Source organism: Patiria miniata, unplaced genomic scaffold, assembly GCF_015706575.1.
Source record: "Patiria miniata isolate m_02_andy unplaced genomic scaffold, ASM1570657v1 HiC_scaffold_10, whole genome shotgun sequence".
NCBI lineage: Eukaryota > Metazoa > Echinodermata > Asteroidea > Valvatida > Asterinidae > Patiria > Patiria miniata.
In genome coordinates this window covers 12,295,233-12,321,101 of record NW_024037048.1, presented here as the reverse complement: position 1 = coordinate 12,321,101, position 25,869 = coordinate 12,295,233, and the positions used below count along the sequence as shown (strand labels likewise).

Below are 25,869 nucleotides of genomic sequence, written 5' to 3'. Positions count from 1 at the left end.
GGCACCTTTTAGCAAAGCCTTATTTTAAGCCCACGCCCTTGCTCTGTAGTCATGTTCATATTGAATTGAAAAACGTAATGAAATTGACATTGCTTTTAAAATATATTTAAATATCAATTTACATACTATGGCTTTTTAGAGGCAAGTGTATAATTAATGCATTAATGACATTCTAAAGTTTGCCCAATTAATCTCTGACAATTTGTCCAGGTCAAAGTAGGCCCAAGTATCACCCTACCATCAGGAACCCTCCTCACATTGTACCCCCCTAGCCATGGTGAATCAGACCAAGAAGACAAGGTTGATGATAGGCACATGAATCGTACCAACAGACAGCTGGGGGATGTTCCAGTGGACAAGGATGTTGTAGGAGAGGAGGGTGAGGGCTATGTGTGGCAACCTCCACTTGATCCTGATGATGATGATGGCCAAAGGCAACAGTTATTAGGTACGATAGAGAGAGAATACATACTGCACATCATGCAGCCACTATGTTGCATGTTGAGTCAGATGAGATGGGGTTTAGGGGCCGCCACCAAGGGTCTTTTTCCATTTATAATCGTGTATTTTTTTCCAAAGAAGTGTTTTCTTCAACGATAAAATAGCAAGGAAAAACTGGCATATGTAGACAAAATTCAGGGAATAATCCATTTATTTTTTGTTGGAAAAGTCCAAGAAGATTGCCGCCGTGAAACACAATTAATTAAACGGAGAAGGGAAAATGGGATTATTTGCTACAAGCATCTGCAGGGCCGTTATTAATTCTTATTAGAGTGTATTTGTTAAGTTTTTCTCTTCCGTAAATACGCATTTAGGAAGTTAATCCCGGAATATGCTGCAAGGTGGCTGTGGATGGGTTATTTTGTCAACAGATAAACTGCCTGCGGCTTATTAGGTTAGATTAAGGAGTGGGAGTATGAAAAAATCATCTCCAGTGTACGCGATGCATGGGCTGGTTTGTGTACATATGTGTTTTTTAGCTGTTTTGGAAAATTTCTGAAACAGCTCTTGTTTTTGTTAAGATTTTTTTTTGCCAAAATAGGTTGGGTCTCGAAGAGTGTATTTTGATATTCATTTTGGCTGATCAAATGCCAATGTTTTAGAGGGGCCTTCTTGAGAGCTGGGTGTTTTATTTGTGTTTTTATATTTTTATTATTTTCGGACTGCATGCGCTTCCCATAGCCACGCCAATTTTCTGTCTGAAGAACTTTCCATAGAATTCAAATATGTTTTGATGCATGATAAGTTCCAGGAGACAGCGTGCGTGTTCTCTTGTAGGTTTGGGTATTGCATGCAGTTAATTGTCAGCCACATCAGTGCATTGCAAAGTGATTCAATTGCCTCATCTTGTGGGCAGTTTGTAAACATGGTGACAATATCGAATGTTATCAACAGGCTATCTGGCTTCAATGTCACGTTCACTTTTTCAAGCACATGCCCGGAATCATGTGTATACATGTATGTGCTTTGTTGTTCGACAACAGGAAGCAGAAAATAGTCTATGTATTTTGAAATAGATTGAGTCAGACCTCTGCAACCACTAATGATAGGCCTCCCCACAAACCATGTTCCTTCAGGTGCTTCTTTGTGAACTTTTGGTAAGAGGTAAAGGCAGGGAATTTTGATGTCATGGTGGTTGTGGTTGAGATATTATTCCATCCATTGAAGTTTGAGTATGGCTTAAGAGACCAATTGCACAGTTTCCCCAGTCAAATCCCAATCAATCTCTTCATACTGTGGGCCTGATAAGTGCTGTAACCCTTCATGTATGTAGTCCTGTCTATTTATGCATACACTGCGGCCTTTGTCAAACGGCTTAATGACTGCGCGTTGTCTTTTCATCATGCCGATCAATGGGATACGTTCTGCTTCCATTATGAAAAGATTGACATTTTGAATTTTCCTCCAAAGTACCTTCTATGTATGATTCTAGGTTTAAGTTGAAGGTAGGCTGGGGATCCAGATTGAAGTGTTTGAATAGATGCGAGTTTGAAGGTCTTACTCTCCCTGCCATTTTGAAACGTGATCTAATTTTCTGAAGAATGATTGAGAACGGTGAAGGATGGTTGACCTGTTTGGTTTTCTAGAGGTGGGAATAAAGTTAAGACCCCTGCGCAGTGCAGACAGTTTCATGTTTGAGAGCTGACTGTCCGATAGGTGTTGTTTTAGCTTTTATTAATTCCCCTCATGATGCTTTAGCAGACTCGATAGAGAGTATATGTTCAGTCAATATTTGCTGAGTGATATCTGCAAGAGAGCATGGAAATTGTGGTTTGGTTCGCAAAGTACAAAATGAAGTATATGCTGGTTTCTTTTGTGCGTGTGCTGTGAACAAGGTCACGGCAAGTACACACACAAGAGTTATTATCAGGTGGGCAGGTGGGTGGGGGGGGGGGGGGCAGGAACACATGTACATATTGGCACAGGATTCCATAACCATCATTGTATGTATACCTAGGTGTCTCAAGAGTTATGTTTTATACATAAATGGAGTGAGGAGTAGGGCTAGATCAAACACATTATTTATACTGTAGCCTTGGAAACAACATTGCCACGTAAATGTTTTATTTGAAAATATTTGGTCCCTTCTGAACGCACTCTTGTAATGATGAGGCAGTACCGTAGTAGTGGTATGGTGGTGGTTTACTGTAATGTTACAAACATTATAATACTTAACTTTAGTAACAATTACATATGAAAACTTCACTTAGAAAAGTTGCAAAATAATCCCATCAAATCACTCAGAATATGATAAATTGTAACCATAAATAGATCAATAAAGCTTACCGATTGTGTTGGAATCCGAATCTACAACATTTGGGACCTAGTCACCTTGATAATTTTACATAATAGGGAGATAAATTTGGTATGTGTCAATAATTTACTAATCATCGGAATCGTAAAGAATTTAAACTGTGACCTCACAAATGTACAATATCGAAAGAGGGCGTGCTATAACGAAAGTACAGGAACCAAAAAAATGTTACCGCAACAAACTTATTTCCAATCAAATGTGTGATCTTAAATTACAAAGAAAGAAAACACTTTGAAACCCAAATCAAATTTCACAACTTACCGCTACATATAGCATAGAGGAATTAGCATATTATGACTGGGTTTATGGAATTCTCTCAAATCAATAAGTGCACTTTTTTATCATACTTCTGTGAACCTAAACTGGAATTGAAGGTTAGCGTGCACAACCAATTAAAGGGTGACATATTTGGTACAGTTGGCTCAGAAAATATAAGTGTGAAAGATGCCATGTTGTATTAGAACAATTGATATAGTGACCCATGAACAGTATTGCAAGACTTGTATTTTATCCCTGTTTTATTCATTATTAACTATTAAGGCAAATTTGATGGCAAGTTTATGAGTGATGATAGCTAGCACAGCATGACAAGTTTTCGTTGCTTCTTCACAACTAACACATCTTGTGAAGTTTTCATTGTACATGTACCATGAATTTTGAATCATTTACCAACATTTCTTATTGGTCAGGTCTAAACGTTTCAGTGGAAGATGAGACGAAAGGCAGCTCAGAAGAATCAGAAGATGAAGGGCAAGAGGACTTTGTTTCCATTTCACCTCCACCAGATGACACTAGATGTTAGTGGCATAGATATGCTTATATTTAGGCAAAAACAAAATTTGGTGTGTTGCCCTCATCAGATCGACCTAAAAATCTGGAAATCTCCGGTCGGCTTTTTTTTTTTTTTTTCACACTTGGAAAAAAATAACAAACTTGATCCTAAATGTTACTGTTTCATTGTAATGCAGTAATTTAGCATTTCGTTACAAAACATACATACCTGAATGGTAGCACAGTGCGAATTGACCGTATTTTGTACATGTAACTGAGGCTTGGGGCATGTGGTGTGATGTACTGCATACATTGTATACTGGTGTGTATGTACATGCACTGTACATTGTATTGCACAGTATAGTTGGCCCGTGCAGTACATGCTTAGCCTTTAGAAATGTTTCGTGTACTTTGGTAGAGGGGAACTGGTAACTAAATGGATTTTTTTTTTTAAAGTCCCAACCAACCAACCCCACTTACATTTTTTTTTATGTGAGGGCAACATAACAGGTTTTTTTTGGCTTATGTTCATGTACTTTTTTGTATTTGCTGCTCATTAGAAAAAGTTGAAAATCCTTTACATGTTTAAATAGCAAAATAAGTACATGTATTGAGTTTATAGGGTTATACTAAAACACAAAAAGAAACGAAAAGAATATAAATAATGCACAATTGATATATAACGAGAAAAGCAACTTAAAGGGAATATACATCATTTGCTTTTGCTGTAATTTTCAGAAATGGATGGAATTGGGGGGTTGGAAATATATAGCAAACATAGTTACACTGACTTTTTTGAGGTTTTGGGTTCGAAAATGCTATAAAAACCAAGAAAAACGATCATTTTCCTGTAGTCTGGTTCCCTGACCCCATATAAGAAGAAACTGAGCAGTTTACATACATTGGGGAATTGTAAGGTCAGGGAACCAGTCTAGCTGGCTCGTACCCGTTCATAGGTTTGTAATCGATTGCAAACAAGTGCGATGGTCAATTGGGGCCAGTATTTGAAAAAAAGCCAGTTGTTTCCAACGCTGATCGGCCGATCAGCGTTGGAAATTGATACAAAAATACCACTTTTCTTGAAAATGACAGTATACCAGGTGCCATGATTTTACAGGATGCTTTACACTGTCATTCACTAACAGTCCAGCAAGGTATTTCAAAATGATTTGGTAGTTTTATTTTTTGATGTTTGCAAATGTTGTATTTTCCCTTTAATATCTTAAACATCAGTTACAGTCTTTTTTTATTATTTTTCAATATTACCTTATGCAGTGTTTTACAATGAGGTGATAGATAGCATGCAGCGGACCATTGAGGAAAATGTGAAGTTGGAGAACTTGATTCTTGAAGTAAACTCCTCCAAGTATGCATACAATGTGTCCATGCGAGAGCTGGTTCAGCTGGTAGTGAAGGCTGTGCTAGAGATGCCTCACCTGAAGGTCACTGAGCCCCTACAAGCCAGCCAGTTGTTGCCAAGACTCACAACGGTCAGTTTTAGAAAACTGAGGAAAGTTTCTAGGCAAGATCTAGGCAACAGTAATCACTTACAGTAAACTCCGGCTAAACCTACATCGTACAACTCGTCAAATCGCTCAAGTCGGCTGTTTGACTAAAGTCCCGATTGTCCGTAACATTTCCATTGAATTTTTTATTTCTAAGTCAGCTTTTGTAAGTCGCCATTTCGTTCAAGTCATCATGTTACTGTCGGTCCCCTTTCCATAAAAAGCATTACAAAATCCTTTGTGTAAGTCGGCATTCAACAAATCACGCATTGGCATCGACTTCCTGTACTGCTATTGGCAAAGTGTTGAGTAAAATGTGGTTTCACACGGCCCGTGATCACTGCATGCATCAGTGTTGAAAAAGGGTGTCCTACTGCATACATCGCATATGCATCGTGAGCACATCAATACCAGTACCCCCTCTAGGCTGTACGCATTGGCTCTGCCCATTTTGGGGGTTGTCTTATTGAATGACTACTGCTGCAGTCAATGTGTGCGTGGTATATACCGGACCACGCACGCATTGAATTCGTTACTGTGCACGTACATATGTATTGGGGTCTCCACTATCAATACCCCAAACGTGATGATACAATTCGAGGATTAATTTGCTGGATTCAACTCGAGCATTAAGGAGATAATCCAGGGTAAATCGAAGCCAATTAGTGCAATGAATCATGTGTGCAAAAGACCATTCATGTAAGTCGGCAGAATGACGACTTACAGCAGATATCGGCATTCGCGTAAGTGAGCACAAATTCTCGGGTCCCGAGAGTGCCGACTTAGCCAGAGTTTACTGTATTTTGAACATTATCAGTTCTTCAAATTTTTCATATGTTAGGATCGTTACATTCTCCAACAAACACTGTTTCACTTGATTAATTAGCAGAGCCTCATAATAATAGCTAATCAATTGAACTGATGGTATGTCATTTTATGTTTACAACAGAGGTATTTACCGTATTTTAAAATTCTTAAAATTCTTCATGTTGGAGTCTTACTCCAAAGTTGGAGTCCAGGTTTTGGTCACTGTTCAATGTGAGTCAGAGTCCAATACACATAAAAAAAAAAAATGGGTTGATATGGCCAAACTATACCTTTACCAGCAAAAACACATGGTATCACCTTAAAACAGGAGCTACATGCTTTTCAATGATACCTTGGTTACTTTCCAGGGTCATGCATTATTGAGCACGATTGTCTTGAAAATATGGTGCAAAATTGGGGTTGGTACACTTTCATGTTGAACAAAATCGGCACAGTGTGCCGGAGGACAATGGAGATAAAAGAGCACAAGAACATAACAAATTGAAGAAGACTCATGATTCTTGTACATTAATTAAATTGTATCCATGAGTCAAACATTATCCAGCATGAGTTTCCGATTTTCCCTCATTCACCAAGACTCCTGCCTCGAACCACCCCACCCCGTTGGATGCCTGCCCCCCCCCCCCCCCCCCCCCACCAGACCTCACGCCCTGTGACTTCTTTTTGTTGGGTCATTTGAAGAACAAAATGTTCAGCACTCCACCAAGCAACATGCAGGATTTGCGTAACTGGCTTCAGCACGAAGTGGATATTTTGCGAGGAGATCCAGATGCCATGAGACGAGCTGAGGACAACATGCACCGTTGATGTCAACTGTGCTTGAAGAGGGGAGGTGGACGTGTGGAGAGTCTTGGCAAATGAGGGAAAATTAAAAAACTCATGCTGGATAATGTTTGACTCATGAATAAAATTCAATTAATGTACAAGAATCTGAGTCTTCTTCAATTTGTTATGTTCTTGTGCTCTTTTATCTCCATTGTCCTCCGGCACACTGTGCCGATTTTGTTCAACATGAAAGTGTACCAACCCCAATTTTGCACCACATGTTCAAGACAATGGTGCTCAATGATGTGTGACTCTGGAAGGTCAACCAAGGTATCATTGGAAAGCATGTAGCTTCTGCTTTAAGATGATACCATGCTGTTGCTGTATAGTTTGGCTATATCAACCCTTGAAAGTAGGATTACTTTTTTTTTAACACCCTGTGCAACCAAGACAAGTTGCAATTTCACGACAAAGTCATGTTTTTCATTCTGATTAATTTGTTATTTAATTTGTTTACTTTTTTACAGCTAGTGCACAAGCTTCTTCCTGTTTTTCGGAATTACATCAAGAATGTGGAATCACAGCTTGATTGTCTCAATGCACTGGAGGTAATACAAGAAATATGCTAAAACAAACATATCTTGACCCTTAATATACATGTATTGTGATCTATGTAATGTTACCAAATTAGTTTTTGTCTCGCCTGAACTCTGTTCAGGAAAGGAAAGAGACTATGCAATCACTATGTCTGTAGGTATGTAGTATGTATGTATGCGTGATCTGGCACACGGTACCCTCTGGAGACATGTGCACAATAGGGAACAAAAGATTGTATACGTCTCCAGGGAGCAATTTCTATAGGTGAATACGTCTCCACAAGGCTATCACGAAATAGATATATGGATTTTACTCAAAAAGTAGGAATTTCCAAGGTGTGTTGATCCGTTGCAAATTGAAATAGTTTATGTAAGGGATATCAAGTCCGAATTTCAGCCCAGGAAATTCATTCTGGTTAAAATAGAAGCATTTTGAAAGTACATTTTCAAACTTGAAAACTTTAGTACACGAGAACAAAGAAATGACTCCACAAGGATACAAATTCAAGAATCTGTGTATTCATGTATGTATGATCTGATACACTGTGCCCTCTGGAGACATGCACACAATAGGGAATAAAAGATTGTATACGTCTCCGCAGGGCAATTTCTATAGATGAATACGTCTCCACAAGGTTTTCATGAAATATATGGATTTTACTCAAAAACTAGGAATTTCCAAGGTGGGTTGATCTGTCACAAATGGAAGAGTTTTAGAAAAGGGATATTAAGTCTGAATTGAAATTAATTCTGGTTAAAATAAGAGCAATTTGAAACAACACTTTCAAACTCGAAAACTTTACTACACGAGAACAAAGAAATGTCTCCACAAGGATACACATTTCAGTATGTGTGTATACTATGTATGTGGTATTTTGGTAAAAGTTTTGTAAAATTGGTCTCATATTAAAAGTTGAAGTCCAATTGGAACCAAAGTTGGGTCTGATGCAACTTGGCAACCTTCATATGATAATGTTGTTAATGGTCACATACCAAGGTCTAAGGTCATCTGAGGTCAAGTTGTAAAATAGGCTGAACATGTAAAATTGGTCTCATTTGAAAAGTTGAAGTCCAATTGGAACCAAACTTGGGTCATAGATGCAACATCAAAATGGCAACCTACATATGATAATGATGTCAAAGGTCACATACCAAGGTCAAAGGTCACATACCAAGGTCAAAGGTCATCCGAGATCAAGTTGTAAAAGAGGCTGACATGAAAAATTGGTCTCATTTGAAAAATTAAAGTCCAGTTTGAACCAAGTTTGGGTCATAGATGCAACATATCAACCTTCATACTGATCAGTCACTCTTTAAAGATAATTGCAAAAGAATCATGTTGTTATAGATTATGAGGTGTTCGTCAAAGTTCTCTATCCCATGCATAGAAACTGACATACCTTGGTCCATGATCAACTTGAACAAAATGACTTTGTCAATGCCAGAGGAGACAGTCAACAAGATGTCAGGAGGTTGTCTGCAAGGACACCTTACAAAGCAAGACCTAGCAAAGCTGACTGCAAGCCTTCCATCAAGCATTTGGGTCATGTTTCCTGCAGCCCTGTTCTATCAGAGTCTCTAACAGGACAAAGGAGATGCCCCTTAAAGAGAGGCTTTATATGAAGTGCTGGCAGTTCTTTCTCCAGCATCCCGAGAATTATATGCCTGGATCCGTTGCATCAGGTAATAAAATGATCAGACGTCTCTCAATCCAATTCCAGACATCACCATCCAGACAGATGCGTCACTCCAAACTTGGGATGCCCACACTGTGCACAAAGGTGTGGGGGTTGATCATCAACCAAACATGACATTATCAGCAGAATACATTCTATGCAAACAAAACACAGTTGCTGAAAGGATGTCTGTGTTATTCCATAAACAAATGGGGTGACATCTTCATCTTTACTGATGTGAGCTCCATCTATCAGTGGATCTAGCACAAGCCTTAGTGACAGGATGTATTCACCATCAGCTGGATCAGCTGCAAGATGCTAAAAGTTTACTTCTTTACCTTTTTGTAAACATGATGACTAGAGGAGATCCTCAGAAACAAAACCAGAGTCATTCCGTAGTGAAAATGTGACCATAGTATCCTAGTTTAGTGAAATTTGCAATAAGATCATTCAGTTTTGCTACCTTAAAGCAAGTGATCGGGCTTGGCTTTCATTAACTTTCATTAACTGCCTGAAAATGAATAAACTAATTGAGCTACTAAAGTTAATGTTCCCAACTGCAATCGGGAACAATTGATACAATCAATCGTAGAATCAAATCAGAAATGGAATGGTTAGGCAGGTTGCAGGGATTATCCTTAGCGGTCGCCCGCTCGCCAAATGCGAGTGAAAACAGCGGCGGGCGAGTCAAAACCCTCCTCTCAGTAGTCCGACGGGCGAGTCAAAAAACTGTTAAAGAAAATAAAAATAACGAAGTTTTCCCTACAGTATTTTACAATCAATCAAAATAAAAAGTTAAGGGTGATACAACACATGAATACTTTTGCCACGCCGACCGAAATAAAAACATCGGTAGTTCGAATTCGTATCACTCCATGTATATTCGCAGTGCGCTGTGCATTGAAATCCCAACGACGAACATGAGGCGAATCAACGTGTATTTGCCATTACACATTGTGCACACATGCAGCGCACGTGATTTACTTCGTCTGCAGTAGTCCACAAGGTACGGACGTACCACGTACAGTACATGTACGTTAACATCGTATTCGTATCATACAACGTGGTGAGGAGAAAACTTTCATGACAGTCTGCCAAAACTTGTGCCCGAACGGATTCTTGGGATGATTTCTTGAACACTATCAAACGAATGTACCGAAAAGATGAGGACAATATGAGATTCGAGGGGCCTATTTTGAATGTAAAGACTAGTGAATGTAAAGTGGACCATGCTCCGGAAAACGTTATGGATTGACGTGACCAGCGTAAGTTCGTGGGTCGCCCACCCGCAGCGCTTCTTGGCTAGGCACGCTGATTGCACCATTCTTCGCTAGAAATGCATGGCGCGCGCGAGAGATGTTTTTTTGAAAATACTGGCCTTCTCACTCATTTTCAAACAAGTTAAAACAGTTCAGTTACTAACTTGGTAAACTCCCATTAATACCACGACTGTGTGCAATGTTTTCTTGTTCCTCAAGATAACGCTTTTTTAGTTCGTGTTTTATCAAAACATGTCGGAAATAGAACACCTAAAGCCTTAAGTTCGGAACGAAGCACACTGCATAAATTTTGATTATAACTTCTCCCCCTATTTGATTCCTGTTAATTAAAGCCTTGCTCTATGTTAAAGCATGGACGATTAAAGAAACATTGACATCTTTTAAAAAGGAACTACATGCAATATTATGTACATGATTAAGATAAGTATTCATATTGCATAATTTATTATCAAAACTGTTATCAAAAATGCTTATGGTGATTTGATTGAAAGTTACTATTAAAACATGTGGGCTAGTGAAAAAGGTTGCGGGCCAGTGAAAACTCTGGTTTACTGGCCCGGCCGGCCAGTAAAGGAAAAAGTTAAGGAAAACCCCTGCAGGTTGAAGTGGTGACCAACAGGGGTGTCCAGTCTCTTGGTGTTGACAGTCGATCAATGGCCATAGAAATGTTTCTTGGTGAGGATGCCATTAGGCTAATACCTGGTTGTCGGGTATGGCGCAAGCAAGGCGATCTGAAGTGTGAAAAATGTGATGGTTGTCATTAGTGATTTTACAAAGATGAGGGAGACTGGGGGTGAAAGGTGGTGACCAAGGGAATCTTAGAGTTGTCATTTGCTCTTGGGGCCTTTTCTCGGAGAGCCACATTGATGGGGATAGCTTTGGCTCAGGCAATAGCATGTTGAACTTGGCAGGAGCTGTGAGCCCTGGCAACCAAGTTGTTCTTCAATGCCTGTGCATGATGGGAGAAATCAGATTTATTAGAACTAATCCTTCTGTGTCTGAGTGCCTGGCTGAACGCTATACCCGTCTTACAATGCCTCGGGTGACAGCTGGAGGAGTGGAGGTACTCGTGGGTGCCTGTAAGGTTTAAAATACAGATCAGTGGTTATTGAGTTGTGTTCCTTGAGAATGGTGATGTCAAGGAAGCGGGTCTGTTGAACTGAGTACTCTGATGTGAACTTGATGGTCCTGTGGAAGGAATTGATGTGATAAGTGAAAGTCGCCAGGCTGTCCTCATCAATGGTCCTAATGAAAAATACATCATCAATATATCTCCACCAGATCCAGGGATGACAAGGTGCTGCACCAAGCATGCATTCTTCGAGGCCACCCATGAAGAGGCATGCAAATGAGGGGGCCATGCGAGTACCCATTGCTGTCCAACGTATGTGCAGATAGTGTTTACCCAGGAAGGAAAAGTTGTTCTTTGTAGTACAAGTCTCATGAGGGTACCAGTATCACTGATGGGAGGAGTCGTGTGTCCTGCCTTGGCCAGGGCAGAGGAGCAGGCACGAATACCTTCCTCATGTTGGATATTGGTGTGAGGGGATGAGACGTCAAAAGTCCCAATGATGGCCGTGCTGGGAATCTGGTCCTTAATTCCTTCTAGCTTACGCAAGAAGGCCGTGATGTCATGAATATACAATGGGACCTGTGGGACAAGGGGTTTGAGAAAACTGTCAATAAACAGGGAGATGCTTTCCTTGGTTGAACCACAGAAGATAGGTCTACCAGGGTTACCAGCCTTCTCAATCTTGGGAGAAGGTAAAATTTGGCAGTCCCACAGTCAGTTGGGGAAGAAATTTGTGAGCTTTCTTTGATAGCTGGTCACGTGATCGCATATCAGCAAGCACCTGCTGTATCTGTTGACAGAATGAACCTGTGAGATCAGAGTCAAGGCAGATGTAGTTAGTGCAGTTATCCAACTGGTGTCGGGCCTCATCGATGTACTGCTGATGATCTATGATGACCACAGCTGAGCCTTTGTCTGCTGGCTTGATGATGTCAGTACGAGAGCGCAAGGTATTGAGTGCCAAACGCTCCTCTTTGGGGAGATTATCTTGAGTCGTGTGGGGGAAGTTTTCAGGGTTGGGAACTGACAACTTGAACATATGTTTCAAGGGCTGGTACACGATTATTTGGGGTACCTAGGTACTTTTAACACGGAAGGGTTCTTGGTCACATGGGTCAGAATCAAGGAAATACTCACGGAGACAGATCCTACGGTAGTAATCCGTGAGATCTTGGCTGAGCTGAACCTGGTTTACACAGCTGGGAGTGGGACAAAGGTTGAGACCTTTGGTTAGAAGTTTATGTTCAGCAATCAGAAATGGATGAGGATGAAATGTTAACTACAGTATTGGAAGGGGTAGCTTTGTGGGCTGGGGCCTTGGACATCTGAAGCGTCTATGTTTGTGCTGATGTTGCTTGGCAAGCAAGTCGCCAATCTTCTTGTTCCTCCTGTTGAGAAGAACAGAGTCAAGGCTAGATAGGCCCCTTTCAATCTCATCATGGAAATTCCTGTACCTAGTGTCGGAACAAATGGATCTAAGTTCTGAGTCAACGTGGGCAATATTTTGATGGAGTTCCTGAAGTGTAGATTGACACTGTTGAGAGAGAATATTGATGAGTTTAATAGAGGTACCGGTACCGTGTAGAACTTGATTCCATCTCCTTGGAAGATGTGGGAAGAGAGATAGAGAGAAAACAGTGTAGTTATATTGATGGTAGGAATAGCGAAAGGCCTCCTCCCTAGCCTTTCTGGGCTGCTGGAATGTACACATTTTTCCCACTCTTTTCATTACTATTATTATTACATGCATAGCGGGTAGGCAGCGATCTTGGCTGTAATCAACCTCTCACAGTGACCAACTCTGCCCTCACAGGTACCCATCTACTCCTGGGTGGAGAGAAGCAATGAGTGACAAAGAGCCTTGCTCAAGGGTACACGCACCATAACCCCAGGCTGGACTCGAACCCACAACCTGCAGAATTACCGCAGACCACAAATTCAATGCTCCAGACCACTAGGTCACAGTATCCTACAAAGTGTGTGTAATGTAGTTATCATAGATCTAGTTATAATGTGTAATGTCTGGTGTAAATTGGTACAGGCATTGCTTAATCAACTTCGTCAGCATAGGAACCAAAACGGATGATTTAGAGGTAATCTGTAAATGAGTCCTTCAACAAAGTGATCTGAAACCACTTCAAAACTGCTTAAACAAAAGTCATTGTCTGAGACGTGGTGGAGCGGTGGGATTGAAGGCATATTTTCATGGATAGTTTCTATCATTCTATGAAAGAACTCGATAAAAATTCCAGGTAGTGTAGCCAAGTCGAGATCAGGAGTGACTGCAGTTTTTGTTCTCTTTGTGCCTGTGATCTCATCAATGACATGAAACAAAGTTCCTGTAGCAGCACCAACTGTGCAATCTTGGTGATAAGAAGCGTGGGCATCACGCAGCTTTGATACATATGTCATTCTTAACATTTGTTCATGAACTACAGGGTCTGATTTCATCCAGCCTCATTTCATCTGACAAAGACCTCTGCATTCCTCCAACACCATTTCTTAAACTACAGAGTACAAACTTTATCCCAAAATTCCTTGCAGGTGACTGGAGCAACCTCATCAGTGATAGATGTCAGTATATTGTATTCAGTTAAGGAGAATACACAAGAAAGTGTGGATTTGTAATTTAAGAATTCACGAGGCGGAGAATCTGTGACAGTGAAGATGCATTGGTAATTTTCGGAAAGCAAATTTTCACGCAGACGGTCCTATTCAGGCTCATTATGGAGAGCAATTGTCCGACGTGTTCAAAGTGTGGATTCGTTATTCCGAATCCACACTTTACTAAAGATTCGTCTCTGAATCCAGACTTTGTGACCAGTGTAAGAGATTCGTTGATCTAAATCCACACTTTTAACAATAGTGTTGCATCATAGCAATGGTTTAATTAACAAGATCAGATGGACTGCAATGCGGCGCAGGTAGAATTGGCTGTAATGATGATGTAATGAATTGGCTGTAATGAGGATGTAATCTTTTGCTGAAGATACTCCATATCAAAAGAAAATTTATGACAGCAAAACATCCCAATTCTGGCAAATTCTAATGCTGAAAAAGCTGTAACATTGAGGTTTCTGCCTGAAATGACATCACACTTTTTGCTCATGAATATGAAAATTTGCATTAGCATAAAAACCAAAAAGGCACCAAAATATCCTTGAAAATGGCAAAACAATAATTTGAAAATAGGGTTACATGGGACACAAAGGTGCATTTTTAAGGATTGCATCAAACAATCACATTGCATGACCTTTAAGGTTGTTTTTAGGGGGTTTTGTTTTGAGGATTTTCTAATTTAAAAATGAAACAGGATTTCAAAATTTGGATGCCTTTGAAACATTATTGCATCTTTTATCAGCACATGGTAAAATAATTCTTGTGTCAATTTCATGTTATAATACTACTGCAACTTGGATGAAATGGATATACATATACCTGTATAGCATTTGGAAACAAACCCTTTGCTCGTTTCTTTGTATAAAAGCTTTTCAATTTGACTTTTTGAAATCATTAAATTATTTTTAATATTTGCACTTCGTTCACTTAGAACGGACCAACGTTGGGAGCAAGACAAGATTGGGTTTTGTAGCATCTCGGCCTTTCATTAAATAATGTTAAGAGAATCTGTTGATACGTCCTGGAGAGATTTGCTTCATTGTGCAAGTCTACAATAACAGGAGCACTACATGTACATACCTTTTGAAAATCTGAAAGTAGTACTGTTAAAATGCTGCATTTCACTGTGAAGAAAGCTACGATGCCATATTGTAGTCATGCAAACTGGCACATTCCTTGTGGTTGAGCATTTTTGTTTGGTTTCGTCTGTATCTAAATAAACCAGGCAATAAACTTGCTGGTATCTCTCCAATATATTTCTACTGTAGAACTTTGAAGACAATGATTAACAGCCCATGAATAAAAGTTATACTTTGTTGATACTAAGTGTTCTTTAAGATTAGTGACATGTACATGTAGAAGTTTACAAATGCTCACTTAATTAAAGAAGTTGGCACATTTGGGATGTCAGTTTACGGGAAGTGTACTATCATACATGTATCTCTCTAGAATGTATCTCTTTTAATGTTGAAAAACAAGAATTTCTTTGAATGAGGACCCGAGTTTACAACCAATGCATGGTGCTTGACCAGAAATGGTTATTGGCCATATATATGTGAGAAAAACAGTACACTGTGACAATGCCGGTTGGGGGGGGGGGGGGCATTACAGTGCCCTCATTTGTCCAAAGTTATGGCTCAACAACATCTTGTTTTCTTAGAAATAAGAGGTAAATGGAAACACTCATGGAACCTCTGAGGGAAACAATACTCAAAGTGGACCAATTCAATCAAGTAGTGTTCTGGTGTACCCCTCTATTAGGATTACTGCCATGCTAGTAGGGCAACCACTGCAGCCCTTCCAAAGATACTGCTGCTGTTGTATGAGGCAGATGTACTGAGTGAGGAAGCTATACTCCAGTGGTACAACAGCAAATCGTCATCAGATGACCCAGCCAATAGTGCAAATAGACAACAGATCCAAACTCAGGTAAGTCTTTAATTTCATGGAGATAGACTCCACCTTAAACACTGTGAAGGCTTCAATTTGCCCAAAGAAAACTTGAGCTATGCGCCACACTTTGGTACTAGTCATGTATTGTGGTTGAATGCATTTTTGTTTTACTCAAGTGAATTTGAATCAATGACCTTTAGAATAGTGTTTTGGTTTAATATGTGCTCTACCACCTGAGTTATCAAACAGCATCGATAGTAGAGAAAACCTATCGGTTTTGTGATTAAGAAGAGCCATTAGACTCGGTAAGGAGATGTAATAATTATATGATATACTGGTACAGTCTAATGTGAAAGTGAGAGCGGATTTGTTAAAACGAGCATATTTCAAAAGTCTCAACCAAAATGTGCACATTCCTGTGAGAGAAAATGTTCTTAATACTTGCTTTGCTAGTATGAAAACACGGTTAGGACACGCGTTTTCGTTGACCTGGTTGTGTGCAAAGGCATTGTTTACAATGAGTAGTATTCAAAATACCTTGTCAATTCATTCAATCAATTATTGTAGTGCTAGTGCTGGCTTATTCAGTGCTGCGGTTTTCACTGGGTGGACCCAGCAACTGTTTGCCTTGTACTGCTAGAGGGTGTTTTATGAAGAAAAATAATGGTCGTTGCAGCTGTCTTACCACCAAGAGGGGGTTTATTACAAATAGACAATTGGTATTAGAGGTGAAATTTGGGGAAAATGAAAAATCCACAAAATATTCAGCAGAGGGGAGGGTGTGGGGCTGCTGAGGGCCCCAGAGCAATGTAGTTTCTATGCTATATGTTTGTATTTGCCTAAAGGCAGCCCTTAAAATACCTATTTCTTTTGTTCTTTAAAAATGTGTATAGGTTAACACCTTTTGGTAAAAACACCAGATTCAAAAGGGATTCTTTAAAAATCCTGAAATGGAGAAAAATGCTTAAGGATTTAAAAAAAAACCTTGAAATCAAGAAAACATGCTCCCAAATATCGCCCTGGGGGTATGCCTCACATTCGTTGGATGAGAAATGCGTGGTGTGGTTCATAATTAAACAACATTTCCCACTGAAAGAAATTTAAATTCTACTTCGCTTGTTCGTAGAGTATTACTAGATATATAATATCCCCTAGAAGGTGCCAGTAAGTCATTGGCTCAGATGTATTTCCCACAGTGCCTTGTGGCTCCAAGCCATGACACATCCTCTTTTCTCTTAGCGTGCGCTACTGGAAAGAGGTGTTTTTAAGAGTTTTCTGTAGTTATTATGTACTGCCTTCTTGATATCTTTGAGTATTCTGCAGTGAATTTTGGTGCAGTTCGACAGGAAGATTTAGCGGAGTACAGAGTTGTAATGAGTCACTGATTTTTGTGACTCAAGTCGAGTCAAGTCATTTTAAAGAAGCAACTCCATTCGATTCCAGTCATTAGGTCAATAGGTCGAGTCGAGTCGAGTCACAGTGTGAAGTCGAGTCAAGTCGAGTCAAGTCAAGTATTTAGATCGAGTTAGATCAAGTCACAAATATTTGAACACTATACAATAAATAAACATGAGATTAAGTTATTTTTTGGCTTTTTAAAATTTTACATTCGGGCTACTACATGTGGCTACCAGCTGCTCTCCATTCAACTAATGGGGACACTGATCAAACCACGTATGTATATGTATCGCGAACATACACTGTACATGTACTATATGTGATGTGAACAGAACCCGGCAACGGCGTGAGTCATTGCAAATATTTTTCGCAAAGGTTTGCTTTTATTTTTGGGACTCGAATCTTATTAGCCTTCCTCGAGTCAAGTCGAGTCTTTCTGATGAGGGACTCAAGCGAGTCGAGTCATTTGCTCACAGTGACTCGAGTTGAGTCGAGTCATTTACCCATCGGGACTCAAGTCGAGTCGAGTCGCCAGAAATTGTGACTCGAGTTGAAGTCATTGACTTGAGTCATTACAACTCTGGCAGAGTCGTGCTTGCCCAATCTAGGCAACTCGCTCTCCCACTATTGTCAAGGAGGTGCACTTGTCTCATCTCATCTTGGCAATTCAAACATGTACCTCCCATCCAGAGCAACGCTTCCCCAACTCAGCAACACATACTCCTGCATCTTCCATAACAACTGGTTGCTTGTCATGCAGAATTACATTTCGCCCATCTTGGCAACTCACGCTCCCTATATTTGACTGGGAAGTTACACTTGCCCAACCTTGGCAGTTCGCACTCTAGAACACGGATAATAATTCATGCTGCTTTGCCCACAAGGCATCGACCCATGCTACTCCTGCTACTTCTGCTAATTACTGGTCAGACGGAGCTGCCTTTGCCCTACATCAGCAACTCCTGCTGCCCTATTTGGTTGTGTCAACAGCAGAAGTCTGGTATCTCCGAAGTGGCAATGAATATTGCCTATGGTTGATAAAAAAAAAGAGATGATTTCACTCCCATATCTAAATGATGTGTTTCTGTGTTGGAGGGCAAGCCTTACGCCATTAAGCTCCAGTTCTTGGAACCTCCAGAACTTGGAACCTCCAGATCTTGAAGGGCCTGGTTTCTTCATACCGATGTCACCAACTGCAAACAATTTGAACTTCGAAAATCTACAAAGCATTTGAACAATTCAGTGTATAGCATTTTTGAGATGTAAGTCTTAAGGGCATACGTTAATCACAGTTGACTGGTTTATATGCAAGGCTTGACTTTGATGTGCCAAAACTTGTTTGCACAAAATTTGTGTCAGGGATGGAACATTATTAAATTGCTTACTTTTATCTGACCAAGTGATATTTTGTTATGCAGGTTCAGCCATTCATCAAGTGGCTAGAGGAGGCAGAGGAAGAGAGTGATAGCGAAGAGGAAGATTAGTTTCCATGATAATTGATGGCCACAAACAAGATGCCAGGGATTGGGGAATTTTTCAATGGACAGCTGTGTATCACAATGCTGCAGTACAACAAACTACATATTTTTGATATTGATGGCAAAGAAGCTCAGTGCGATAATTTGATTGGTTAGGTCCAGTGGTCACATGCTGAATGTTAGTGTGGCATTCTAGACACCATGATTGATACCACTTGCCCTGAGCAAGACTGCTGCTATTGCCTTTTTTCACCCAGAAACATCAAATGGTGACTTAAAACAAAAAAAACAGGTTTGGTTATAGTATTTGAGCCACATTGGGGCTTAAGATTGCCGGCAGTCACATATGCAATGGTGGATCAACATTTTTCCATTTTTCCAAGATGGGTTGACTGGGACTTGAAAACCAAGAATTTTTTTTAGGGGGGGGGGGGTGGAGTCATCCAACCAAAAAGACCAAAGGCCTGAAACAACAAATTAATATTTTACAGTATTGAGTGATGACATGTTATTCGTGGAATAAAAGGAAATCTGGATTTGTTTTTCATTATGCAAAACATACGTCAGCCAGTGTGTGGGTGAGGGGGGGGGGGGGGTGGGTAGCCACCCGACCCACCCCTTTCCCTGGTTTCGTCATTGCAAATGGGCTGTGAATCACAGCAGTTTCAATTGTAACTTAAGTACACCCTCCTTCAGTAGGACGCACACTACAGATTGACATTGTACAAATCTACTTTGGGAAAACCAGGAACGAGATGTTTCCCTCAATGAACTTGAAGATGGCAAGTCTGTGACTATAAAACAGGGCTGAAATGACCTGCAGTCAACTTGTCCCTCTTGCATGTGTTAGTTATCAACTCATACTTGTTACCGTGTTCATGTACCGGTACTTGTATTTGTGTCAAACTCAAGGTAAAATAATTATTGTGTGTTAAATCAACCACTATTGACTGCTGCTATTTTGCTCAATCATCATTTCTTTAAACAATTTGGAGTGATGTGGGTCACATTTTTGGCACGCAACATGGCTTTCCAAGTGCTGGATAATAAATTATTTCTGGAAACAAATTGTGCAAAAATAATATACACTGCGTACAAACCAATGGGGGTCTTGACAAATATTGACCCAAGTAATAACAAGGCTGACAATGCATGTTTCCATAGGAGGGTTAATTTTAATAATGCTATATACTTTATTGTAGTTACAATGTTTTGAATTCTTCATAAACATATTACACTCAAGTTGGTCGTGAACACAAGATTGGATCGACATTTGTAGTTATGATGTACAAGTTATGAGGCATTGTAATGCATGAGAGTGTAGGTCATCCAGGCAATATTATGCATCAGATTAAATGCAAACATTTGTGTATAAGGGAACAATGTTTACTAGAGCTTCGCGTTTGTTTAGTTACAAACGCAGAGTGGTTGGGCTGGCCTTTTTTCATTAAATACTTCCGAGATAAATATGTTTATATAAGAACAAAGGATCAAAAAAATAAATCCTTTCCAGTACAATTAATTTGTTTAAAAAATCTTCTTAAACGGATTGATAACTTTCAGTAAACATTTTATGAACACATCCAAGTTATTTCTGGCTTAATGACGTCATAAGTCAAAAACAGGAGTGAATACTGATTTAGTTCGGAGTGGATAAATGTTCCTTGTAAAGTTAAATAACTATGAAAATATGGAAAAAATATAAGTGTATGTATTAATAACACCTAACTTCCGGTTTGATGATGTCACAGTATTTGGAAGCAAAATATGAACATTCTAATGATTATCAATATTTGGGCTACGAAGATATTAGACAGGGATCAAATGATAGAATTAAATTGATGATGGTTTTAAATTAAAGAAAGCAAACACTATTTTTTGTGCTGCTAGGGGGCGCCCTTTTGGATGATGACGTCATCACACTGTTGTTGTTTTTTTTGCGTCTGGCATTCCTCACTTAACACTTTCATAATATATGTCTGTAATGAAATGCTTCCGCTTTTGAGTTATATTCAGTTTTTATTGCACTTCCGGTAACACCGGAAGTAAAGGTCAAGCGGTTTTGTGTCCGGGAACAAGAAATGTTTCTCAAGGCATAGTCTACATTCTCACGACAAAAACGAACACGATACTCTATTTAGTTCAAAAGATGTAGCGCAAGCGATTTTGTCAAAATTTGCCCTGAAATCACTTGTAATTTGATACCTGATGACGTCATGATGATGTATTTTTTTTAATAACATCTTGGTAACGTGGTACGGGTTCACACTAAAGTTTTATGATCATACCGTAAACCGTTTGGAAGAAACTTTGCTTTGTTTGATTTCAGGCAAACGGCTTCATTTTGAATTCACCTAACTTTGACCTTCCGGTTGACCCGGAAGTAAAGGTCAAGTGACTTCACGTACACGAAATGAAATGTTTATCAATTAATTGTCTATCTGATTGCAAGGTTGGAACATGATTGATCATTTTGTTCAAGAGTTATATGTGAAAGAAGATCGTCATTTTTTTCAACGAAAATCGCTTGTAATTTGACACCCAATTACGTCATTGTGACATCAGAGTAATATGCACTACTAGGGATGAGGTTCGATATATGTTGAAAGGTACAAGTTCATACCCTATGCCGTTTAGGAGAAAACCCGCGGAGAAGTATTGTCCGGAATAAAAAGAAAGAAAGAACTAGAGGTTCGCGTTTGTTGTTACAAACACAGAGTGGTCAGGCAGACATTTCTTTTCAATAAACACTGCCATGTTAAGTTATGAATATTTTTATGTAAGAACAAAGGATCACGAAATTAAATCCTGTCAGGAACAATCAATTATTTTCTGGTAAAATTCAGTAAACATTCTATGTACACAAGTTATTTCTGGCTTGATGACATCATTATTCAAAACGGGAAGTGAATACTGATTTAGTTCGGAGTGGATAAATGTTCATTGTGAAGTTTAAATGACGTATGAAAGTATGGAAAATATACGTGTATTTATTCATAACAATTAACTTCCAGTTTTATGACGTCACAGTATTTGGCAGCAAAAAGTGAACATTGTAATGGATATCGTAACTTGGGCTACGAAGATATACGACATGAATCGAATTTTAGAATATGGTCGTTTTCAAATTCTCACAGAAGTATAACTTCCGGTCTGATGACGTCATGAATTTGAAACCTTGCAAAGTTATTTTTAGTTAATCAAAGAGTATCAAGGAGCGATTTGGTAAAATTTGAACCGATTGTTTTCAAATTAGAAAGAGCAAACACTGTGGTATGTGCCGCTAGGGGGGCGCCCTTTCGAAAGATGACGTCATCACACTTTTTTTGTTGTCCGGCATTTCTCACTAAACACTTTCATAATTTATATGTGTGTAGTAAAATGCTTCAGCTTTTGAATTACATTCGGTTTTCATTGCCCTTCCGGTAATACCGGAAGTGAAGGTCAAGCGGTTTTGTGTCCGGGAACAAGAAATGTTTCTCACGACGTAGTCTACAACCACACGAAAAAACGAACACGATACTCTATTTTAGTTCAAAAGATATCGCGCAAACTATTTTGTCAAAATTTGCCCTGAAATCGCTTGTAATTTGATCCCTGGTGACGTCATGATGACGTAACAAAATTTATAACATCTTCATAGCATGGTACAAGTTCACATTAGGTTTCTGGGTCATACCGTAAACTGTTAGGAAGAAATTCTGCTTTGTTTTGATTTCAGGCTAAAGTCTTCATTTTAAATTCACCCAACTTTGACCTTCCGGTAGACCCGGAAGTAAAGGTTAAGCGAGTTCACGTACACGACAAAAAAATGTTTATCAATCAAAACATCATATTTTGTTCAAGAGTTATAGGTGAAAGTAATTGATCACTTTTTCAGCTGAAATCGCTTGTAATTTGACACCCGATGACATCATCATGACGTCAGAGTAATATGCACCACTAGGGATGAGGGTCGATATACAAGTTCATTTCATGAACCATTTAGGAGAAAAGCCACGGAGAAGTATTGTCCGGAAAAAAAAGAAAGATTTATCAGAACAAAAACAGAGAGTGGTCGGTTTGCGCCCGACCACTCAACTAGAGATTCGCATTTGTTGAGTTACAAACGCAGAGTGGTCAGGCGGACAGCCTTTTCATTATACACTGCCCAGAAAAGTTACGAATATACGTAGTATATATAGAACAAAGGATCACAAAATTAAATCCCTTCCAGTACAATCAACTATTTTGTTACAAAAATAAACGGTGTAGTAAAATGCTTCTGCTTTTGAGTTATATTCTGATTTTATTGCACCTCCGGTAACACCGGAAGTGAAGGTCAAGCGGTTTTGCGTCCGGGGATAAAAAACGTTTCTCACGGCATAGTGTACAACCTCACGAAATAACACAATACTCTATTTAGTTCAAAAGATATAGCGCAAACTATTTTGTCAAAATTTGCCCTTAAATTGCTTGTAATTTGATACCCGATGACGTCAAGATGACATAACAAAGATAATAGATTTCGAAAGATGATGTCGTCACACTGTTTTAGGTGTCTGACATTCCTCACTTAACACTTTCCTAATTTGTATGTGTGTAATAAAATGCTTCTGCTTTTGAGTTGTATTCAGTTTTTATTGCACTTCCAGTAACACCGGAAGTAAAGGCCGAGCGGTTTTCTGTCCGGAGACAAGAAATGTTTTCACAGCATACAACCTCACGAAAAAAAAGAACACGAAACTCTATTTAGTTCAAAAGATATAGCGCAAACTATTTTGTCAAAAATTGCCTTTAAATCGCTTGTAATTTGATACCTGATCAGAAAAGGACAAACGACTTTGACTTTAAAATCAAAAATGTTTATCAAGGTATGGTCCATCAGATCACAAAGTATGAACGTGATCGTTCATTTTGTTCATGAGTTATAATTGACAGAAAATGTTCATATTTTGACAAAAAATCGCTTGTAATCTGACACCTGATGACGTCATCATTGACGTCAGAGTAATATGCACCACTTGGGATGAGGGTTGATATTGAAAGTTACAAGTTCATATCATAAATCGTCTAGGAGAAAACCCGCAGAGAAGTATTGTCCGGAAAAAAAGAAAAGGAACAAAGATTAATTGGAACAACTCCAAGAAAGAAAGAAGATTTATGAGCGACAAATCCAGACAGTGGTCGGGTTGTGCCCGACCACTCAATTATGTTTAAATAGTTGAAAAAATAGGTACCTTAAGATTGACCCTAAATAACATGTTTCAGTTACAAAATGTTGCTCTCATTGTGAGACCTAATTCCCACTGTAAATTCCACTATGACTTTGACAGCTCTTGCCAGTGATGTGATGGCTTTATTCTCTGCTGGAAATATGTACAGATGAATCCAGGCATGTGATCACTGAACACAAACAAGGCCCCCTTCAATGGAGAAACCATTGTGCACGTATTGTACAGAGCAACTGCCCTGTGACGGATCATCTGAACAAGAGCAAACACAATGCGTTTGCCAAAATGTGGCGGGGCCTCGGTGGCAGAATTGATAGCATGCCCCTATTGGCCTGTGGACAAAGCTGGTCCCAGAGGGCCAGCCTTCAGTTCGCTTTGTACCCATCACACTGACTGACTGACTGACTGACTGTCATTCATTTTGTGAATTCAAGTTACTAAAGCCTCACCTTGGCCCCAAAATTGATATATTGCCTTTGGAATGATTGTTCTTCTGAGTTGAACCACAATTTAATAAACCAAAACAATTTCAGATAAAACTAATAATATGTAAATCTTACATATGTACAGCTTTCCGAAATGACAGTTTAGTTTGAAATACCTTTTTGAAGTAATCCAAAAAATGAAGTCTGTGCCTATTTTTGGTTGTGCATTTAATCTTTGTCACTATGTAGTGCCTTTGTTGAAGAAGTGAATAAAGGGACTTTTAGTCAGTGACTGATCTAATAGCAAACAAAATTCTTAATAACTAAGAACACGAGACGCAACATGAGATTCACAATAAGGTAGCGCTATTTGAAGTGAGTACATGCATCCAAATAGAGCCCTTCTATTGTGTCCACCATACTGCAAAAAGATTTATGACTGGGTTGTTTTTGTTTTGTTACCAAGATGCTTGTCGTCTTGACATCTGAACTTGTGGACAAAATGAAACAGCTTTTAAATAATGTACTTTCCAATATCTATGTTAAAAGATTTTGACTTCCGTTTCAACATGGTCACAGCATGCCTCCGGTACCACTTGTTAACTTCACCACAGCAGATAATTGTGTATAATTGGTTTGAGGGGTTCTCTGTAAGATTTGTAATAGTATTAGTTTTCAAAGTAAATCAATCTTACATATGTACTCTTTCACATTTGTTTGAGTTAAATCAAAATAAGAGGAAAACACTCAGTAAAAGGATAAACTCCAGTAGAATGGTTGTCATTACATTCCAAGACATTCTCTTTATTTTGATGTTCATTGATTGTTCTTGGCATATTTCAGAAATGAAACTTTTGCAGCTTTTGAGATATTAAAAGTAAAATAGTTGGCAACTCTACAGCCTGACATTCACATTATAGATGTAGTCTTGTTCCCTGACCTAACCATCCCCAAAGTAAATAAGGGCTCGGGGGTTCCAGTCCTAGTCCTCCAATTCACAAGCTTAGACGACTATACTGGGTGCAGTGTTAATATTATTCTGCTGGTAAAGGGAAAACTTGATATTAAAATGTACACCCACTTTATCCATGCCATTCAAGTCACAAACCATTTACTCCAATCTGTCAATTGATGTAATTGGATTGAAAGTCATTTGAAGCTTAGCTGACTATTTCAATTTACTAATCAATATTCCCTGTTAATATCGGTATATTAAGTTGAGAGTGGGTAATACTTTTTGTTTTGGAGTTCTCAGATGTGGACAGTCGTCTTCTGGTAGTGACCAATTGTCAATATCAAGGTACAAATAGAATATTTCAGAATGAAGTAAAGAAAAAAAAATAGATCAACTACAAGCTCAGCAGGCGCGGTTCTAGAACCAATATTTTGTGGGGGCTAGCAAGGTGGATCCAGAATTTTTTCAGGGAGGTGTGCTGAAATGTTGACCGGTTATTTTTTTCCAGACACTTAGGCCTCCGAAAATCAATGGGGGGGGGGGGGGGGGGGGGGGGGGCCTCATGCCATATTTTCAATGG

At 39.2% G+C, this 25,869-nt stretch overlaps 1 protein-coding gene across 2 annotated transcripts in view; it reads left to right on the top strand.

Annotated features, from left to right (window-relative positions):
- LOC119738386 (translation initiation factor eIF-2B subunit epsilon-like) overlaps window positions 1-20,602 on the top strand; it is a 54,026-nt gene extending 33,424 nt beyond the window's left edge. Inside the window, exons 10-15 of one of the 2 annotated variants that reach the window (XM_038213270.1) lie at window positions 211-448; window positions 3,505-3,612; window positions 4,862-5,076; window positions 7,212-7,292; window positions 15,689-15,856; window positions 18,637-20,602. In XM_038213270.1, coding sequence (XP_038069198.1) covers window positions 211-448; window positions 3,505-3,612; window positions 4,862-5,076; window positions 7,212-7,292; window positions 15,689-15,856; window positions 18,637-18,702 — 876 coding nt within the window. In that variant the 3' untranslated portion in view covers window positions 18,703-20,602. Of the gene's footprint in view, window positions 1-210; window positions 449-3,504; window positions 3,613-4,861; window positions 5,077-7,211; window positions 7,293-15,664; window positions 15,857-18,636 lie in introns of those variants that run through there. The other variant, XM_038213277.1, reaches the window with a different exon arrangement.
- Window positions 20,603-25,869: the final 5,267 nt, after the last annotated feature.